The sequence below is a fragment of the Mus caroli genome, unplaced genomic scaffold, assembly GCF_978045245.1.
Source record: "Mus caroli unplaced genomic scaffold, Mus_caroli_1 scaffold_16, whole genome shotgun sequence".
NCBI lineage: Eukaryota > Metazoa > Chordata > Mammalia > Rodentia > Muridae > Mus > Mus caroli.
Window position 1 is genome coordinate 1,175,341 of NW_028227271.1, and position 6,009 is coordinate 1,181,349.

Sequence of the window (6,009 nt, forward strand, 5' to 3'; positions counted from 1 at the left end):
TTCGATGCACCAGGTAGGAGTTTTCAAAAGAGGGGTCTACACATTTAGGGCGAGAACAATTAGGCTCAGGCGGGGCCAGGCGCAGACGGAGGTAGGATTTGGACTTTGCACACCTAACACCAGGTCAAACGTACAGGGATTTCACAGCAAGGCAGGATCACATTTAGCTGCCCCCTAACCCTGGGGCAAGGTGGGGTGGGGGCGGGGAGCCTGGGAGGTCTCTCAGACAAGGTGGCTCAGTGGATCTTTTCACTTGGACTAGGGAAGACTTGAGTTCAAGGATTGTTCGGCTCTGGCGCCCACTGTGACCGCCCCTCCTCTCACCCAATCCGAGCAGCAAGACATTGTTGTAAGGTGTATTTTCTTTTAAATAAACAGTCTTGGGGCCCTGGCGCCACGGGGTCCACTAACCACGGGTCAGACACTTCCCTCACCTCCTCTTCCAGACTGGGTCTCTGTCCCCTACAGTGAATTAGACCCAAGGCCAAGGAGGTTCTAGAAGGAAGTGCCAGTAATGGCATTGGGGGGCCAGCCCTGGCCACAGTCCAGTTTTCCACCCGCGGAAAAAAAATACGAGTTAGAAAATAAAAAATAAAATAAAATAAAATAAATTTCCCTCTTTCCCTCCCTCCCACCCCAAAGGGTCAGGTCTGCAGTTACAGCAGTGGATTTCCTGAAAAATACTGCAGCCGGTCTCTGCTCAGTTTTTTTTCTTTCATTCTTCTGTTCTGAAACCAAATTTTCACTTGTCGGTCTGTCAGGTTCAGCATCCGGGACAGCTGCAGCCGCTTCTCTTTGTTGATGTACACGTTGAAGAAAAACTCTCGCTCCAGTTCCCGGATCTGGAATTTCGAATAAGGGCAGCGCTTCTTGCGGGTGCGGGGGGCGTCTGGAGGGAGGGGAAGGGCAAGTGCGAGGAGAGGGGAAAGAGACACGTGAGACCCCGGGAGACCCCAGCCAACCCGGTCGCTGAAAGCTCAGCGACACAGCTCCCAGTCCCGCTGCCGGGCAGCCCTCCCTCTAGGCCGGCGGCTCTTCTTCCGTATCCGCTGCGCTGGGGCAAGCCTCGATCCCACCGCCAGGTTCACTGAGAACTTATCTCCCCCTGCCCTCAGGCCAGAGCCCTAGCTGACAAGGTCTGAGGGTGGAGGAAAACCTGCCTGAGCCACGTGCTTTCCCTGGGGTGCCCTGTCTGCTCCCGGTCGCTGCCCTTGCCCTTTTCAAGCCGCCCTCCTAATGCTTCTGCAAATCCAGGATCCCTTCCTCCAGAAATCGGAGGGAACCGCGGAGAATCGGCGCGAAGGAGTGAGATCAGGAGAGAGCAGTGAGGAATCGGGAGCAAACTAGCCAGTAGAGGTAGCAGGACACCTACGAGCCTCCTGTGGTGCCCTGGCGCCCTGGGACAACACCCAGCCCCTTGCCTGCCCGGCTTGCGTACAGCCAGGCTGGGCCTACCCAGAGGCCTCGGACCCTGGAGAGCCGCCGCCACCTTCCCCTGCAGAGCAAGGGATCTCTGATCCTTTCCCCACTCCCCTGCCACCGCCAAACCCCGGCTTGCCCTGCTTTCTTCTCAAAGACCCGCGAACACGTAATTTGAACATTTTTAAAAGTCGTTTTAAAAAGAAGAGGAGCTGCCTTGGAGAGCTTCTCTGGACTCCAGTTCTGCCGCGTCGCTTCTGTCCCTTACCTCTCCCCTTCTCTGGATTTCTCCCAGTCTGTCCCTCGCCCTCCCCTTTCCCCCCTCCACCCCTCCCCTCCCTCCCAACCCCCCAGCAGTCCGACTCCCCATCCTTTCTTAAACGCTCCTCTAAGTTCACGATCAAAGTTAATATCGCCCGCAATGGTGGCACTTTTAAAAATTTCACAGACCGAGGGAGATAACGGAGGAGGGGGGCTCACCCGGCTTTTCCAAAGAGCCCCTTTCCCTCCCTCCCCACCCCTTCTCCATCGTAAAAAGTCGAGTCGTTGGGAGAGAGGGCTTTGTAGGTTATAATAAAATCCTTTGAATGCTTATAAAACTCCACATAAAATCAGACTGACCCAAAACACGAGGCTGTCCGCGCTCCCCTGGCCTCCCCCCCCCCCACTACTACTCCAGTCCTCCCTCTCCGCTCCCTCCCTCGCTGCCCTCGGGTTCCCCGCCGCTGCTACCTACTGGGGGCGGCTCCCTTGGCCGGCTCCTTGGTCGCCGAGTGGGAAGAACCGGACGAGCTGGGATTCGTGTTCTCTTCCTCGGCCTCGGCCTCAGCACCGGCCTCTGCCCGGGACGCGAGTCCCGAGGCGGGGGGCGCCTCAGGCTCCCCCTTGGCCTCGCCCTTGCCGGAGCAGGGGGGCTCGGCGGGCGCATCTCCCCCACCGCAGTAGGCGTTGTCGAAGAAGCGGTCGAAAGCTTGGGGCAAGACGCTGTTCTTGTTGACTGAGGAGTAGAAGCCGGCGGGGGCCGCATGCGGGGCGCTGGGGTGGTGGTGGCCGCCGTAGGAGCCTTCATTTTTCATGAGGATCTCAGTGACTGTGGAAGGAGGCAGGCACTCCCGGTGCATAAGCTCGTCGGCCGCCGCATAACAAGACGAGTAGCTGTTCCGATGGTGCCACTTCCCGGACGGTTCCAGGCCGTAGGAGACCTCCCGGACCGGGGGCACTTGGGCTGAGTAGGGATAAGAAATCTGACGAGAGGGAGCCTGGGGTAGGAAGGAAGAGACGGTGGAGAACTCGGGCACGTAGTAAGTGCAACTGGGCAGATAGAGGTTAGAGGTGCAGCTCCCTCGTTCGCCGAAGTCAGCGCCCCTCTCCTTGCGCGAAGGCGAGCAGAAGTTGCCCAGGTTGACCGAGTTAAACATCGTTCTCTTCTCTTGCCTCCTCCGGCTGGAGGTTTTGGACCCGATCTAGCGAGGGGGGAAATTTTGGGAAGGCGAGATGACGCGTTATCCGTCTTAGTCTCTCTCCCCGAGCACGTGATCCAAAGTAGATATTGTCATATATCAGTTCGGAGCACTTCGCAGACGTAGGAGGGGTTCTCTCTTAGGTAAGATCGGGGACGTTCAGGCGATTGGTTTGCAAACACCGCAGAAACATTATGAAAATCAATTGCAGATTTGTATTCGTTTTTCTCTCGTCACTCCCCTCCTCTCCATTCCACAGAGCGAGAAAAGGAGGAGAGAGAGAGGGTTGGGGTGGGGTGGGCGGTGGGATGGGCGGGGGCGGTGGCTGGGAGGGGGTAATTGTATTTTTTTTTTAACTGCTGTTCTTTTCCCCCTAGGATTGGGGGAAGGAGAAGGGTTTTCCGTTTCGGGGTCTTGGTCCCCTCCTTATGACAAGCTGGGGGGGGGTAAAAGAAAGGATCTTTTCCTGCCTGATTTCCCCAGAAATATTGGATGCTTCCCCTCAAGTTTCAGGGACTCTTAACCCTCTACCTGAAGAATCAGAACTTGTTCATAAGAAGTCCTTTATATTACTTTCCTGACCAGAATAAGGTGCGCTCCCTTATAGGACAGGCTCCCAGGAAGAGTATCTGAAGTTTCCCAAAGGTGAGGCAGCCCAGCTATGAGCCAGTGTCCCAACTTTGTCTAGCTTGCTGTGCTGCCGCTGGCTAGGGACTCCTATTAGTCATAAACCAGTGGTGAGCAGTGCGCCAGCCGCCCAGCCGGTGCCTGGCGAAGTCTGGGAAAAACCTTCTCTAATGTTGTGTTAAATATTTAGTATGAGAGAGTGGCCCTGGGTGAATATTTCATGCCTGCCTTTATTGTCAATCAATGTGCAGAAAGCTACATTCACTGTGGATTTTAAAATCCCAAACCCCAAAGAAAAAGATTTAGAATGAGAGTCATCTATCTTCTCTATCTGGGGCCCTTCGGGTTGGGAGCTCAGCTTCAGCTAATAGGCTGAAAAGAAGGCTGGCAATAAGGTCCAGGCAGGATGTATGCTAAGGGAACTACATTTGGGGAGGTTCTTTTTTTTTTTTAAATGATTTGGGGAGCTTAGGTGGGTAGAGGTGTCTATCTCTAATACCAATCAAAAAGTAGGCAGGGTAGGGCCTGAAGTCCCCAGCCCCTTTCACTCCTATTTCCTCTCTATATCTCAGTCCAACCCTGCCCTTCTCCAAGTCTATAAACCCTCCTTGCTGGACCGCTGTGTCCAGAGGGGAATACTCAATGACTCCTTAAACCTCCAGTCCCTTTGGCTATTACAACACACATCTGGGCATCTGAATATAACTTTATGGAAATGTTCTGGGCTGGATCCATGGTGCCCAAACAACTGGCACAAAGAGAAAGCAACAGTAACCTTGGTCCTAAGAAGGAGCTGTCAGGACATAACGTTTTAGAAAAGAGCAACTCAACCCTGTACTCTTAGACAAAACCAAAGGTAGTCTAAACCATTCCCCCACCCTCAGGGCCGCCTTCAGATTGGTTTTCCTCTTTAAAGTGTATTTGATTTGATTTTCTTTGTTGAAGGACGAATCATTGAAACCCTCAGTCAGACAGAAAAGACAGAAATGGCTAGCTTATTTCCAAATATATCCCCCCCAAATCCATTTTCCCTCAACTCTTCTACCTGCCCACACTTACTCAGACTTTACAACAATACTTCGGGTGAAATCTGCCTCCACCATAGTCACCTTCTCTGTGTGGGTGGGTGGGGCTGTCTCCAATATTGTAGAAGAGACTTCCAGTGCTTCCCTATGTTTGCACTTAGTGATAGGCATTGCTTCTTGTGCTTTTTAGTCCTGGCCAGATCATAACTGAAGGTAAATAACTAGATTGGGGGCATTTCTGTAGAGAGGGGACCAGAGACAGAAGATTCTGTTGCAGTTCCCCTTTCCTTTAGTCTTTTTTTTATAGGAGAAGCTGGGGGCAACGTTTTTAATTATAATGGTGGTGAACGACAGACTGGGGCTTTTATGGGGTTTGCGTTGACCTCATCAAACTTGCGTTTACTGGAGGCAAAATGCTCCCCAAACAGTGTTAGAAGCCAGCAAGAAGGAGGCCAGAGGTACTCCATCTCTTGCAGAGATGAGGGTGGTCTTGGCTCCTGCTTTCCTCGTGTTCCCACTAGGTTTTTCTTCCTTTTTCTTCTTGCTCTTCAGGGCAGTGTGGGGATCAATCCCCTAAGTCCTGTTTTGCACAGCCTGGGAGAGAGGTGGGGGTGGGGGGTATCTGCTTCCTGTGAGAAGACAGCTGTGGGCCTAAGCACTTGAATTTGACCACCAAAGTTTATTCCTGGGCCACCATAAAAGTGAGGCAGGCGGCTACAAAGAGCAGTCTGATTTTCTTGAAGCCAAAAGAAGGAAGCAAAGGAGAGTGTCAAGGACCTGATGTCTAGGAAGCTTTAGGATCCCTCAAAAGTCTTGTAGGAAGGAATATTCTTCTCCACAAAAGCAAGCCATGACGTTTAATATTTTTTTTTCTGGCATTGGCCTTTCAAATAATTTAAAACAACCTTTAAAAAAAACCCTCAGCAACTGGGTCAAGGAGAAAAGGCCCTGGTTTTTGAGGTCACTTAGTTTTTGAATAGCAAAAATGCTTAGGGATAGGGTATTGGCTTTGGGTCCAGACCACCTGGAAGCCTTCACTGGGTTTGTAACCCCCCCCCCCCTCTGGGGCTTCTGCCCACAGCATCCTTTACATTTGGATGGAGGGACACATCTGTGGCCCCCAATCCCATCACTTGCAGGCATTACTGAAGGCAACTGATTTGTTGTTGTTGTTGTTGTTTGTTCCTCACCGGCTTTGTGCCGGATTCCCAGCTTTCACCTAAATGCTTCGTGTGACAGCCATTATACTGACTTTCGGATTTTTGGTGGCCTTACTCCCTTGCTAGCTTGGCCGCTAGCAGGCCTCTGCAATCTGGGCTGCTGCTGCGTCTTTGGTCTCGCTAGAACTAGGACAGACTCCGGCGGCCTTTCCTCCCACACAAGGACAACAGGGTCTGTTTCAAAAGGGGGCACTGTCTGCCGAATTCTGTCATGGGCCATTCCTACAGCAGCCTCCCGAAAACAGCTCTGGGCAGCCT

General features: G+C 52.7%; 1 protein-coding gene across 1 annotated transcript; it reads right to left on the reverse strand.

The window, feature by feature from the left end:
• Nucleotides 1-656: 656 nt before the first annotated feature.
• Hoxc11 (homeobox C11) lies at nucleotides 657-2,837 on the reverse strand. The gene is made up of 2 exons (XM_021184181.2): nucleotides 2,156-2,837; nucleotides 657-889 (listed from the first exon to the last, which is right to left on the reverse strand). Exons 1-2 carry the CDS (start codon nucleotides 2,835-2,837, stop codon nucleotides 657-659), a joined length of 915 nt encoding a protein of 304 aa, XP_021039840.1.
• Between the last annotated feature and the right edge of the window lie 3,172 nt (nucleotides 2,838-6,009).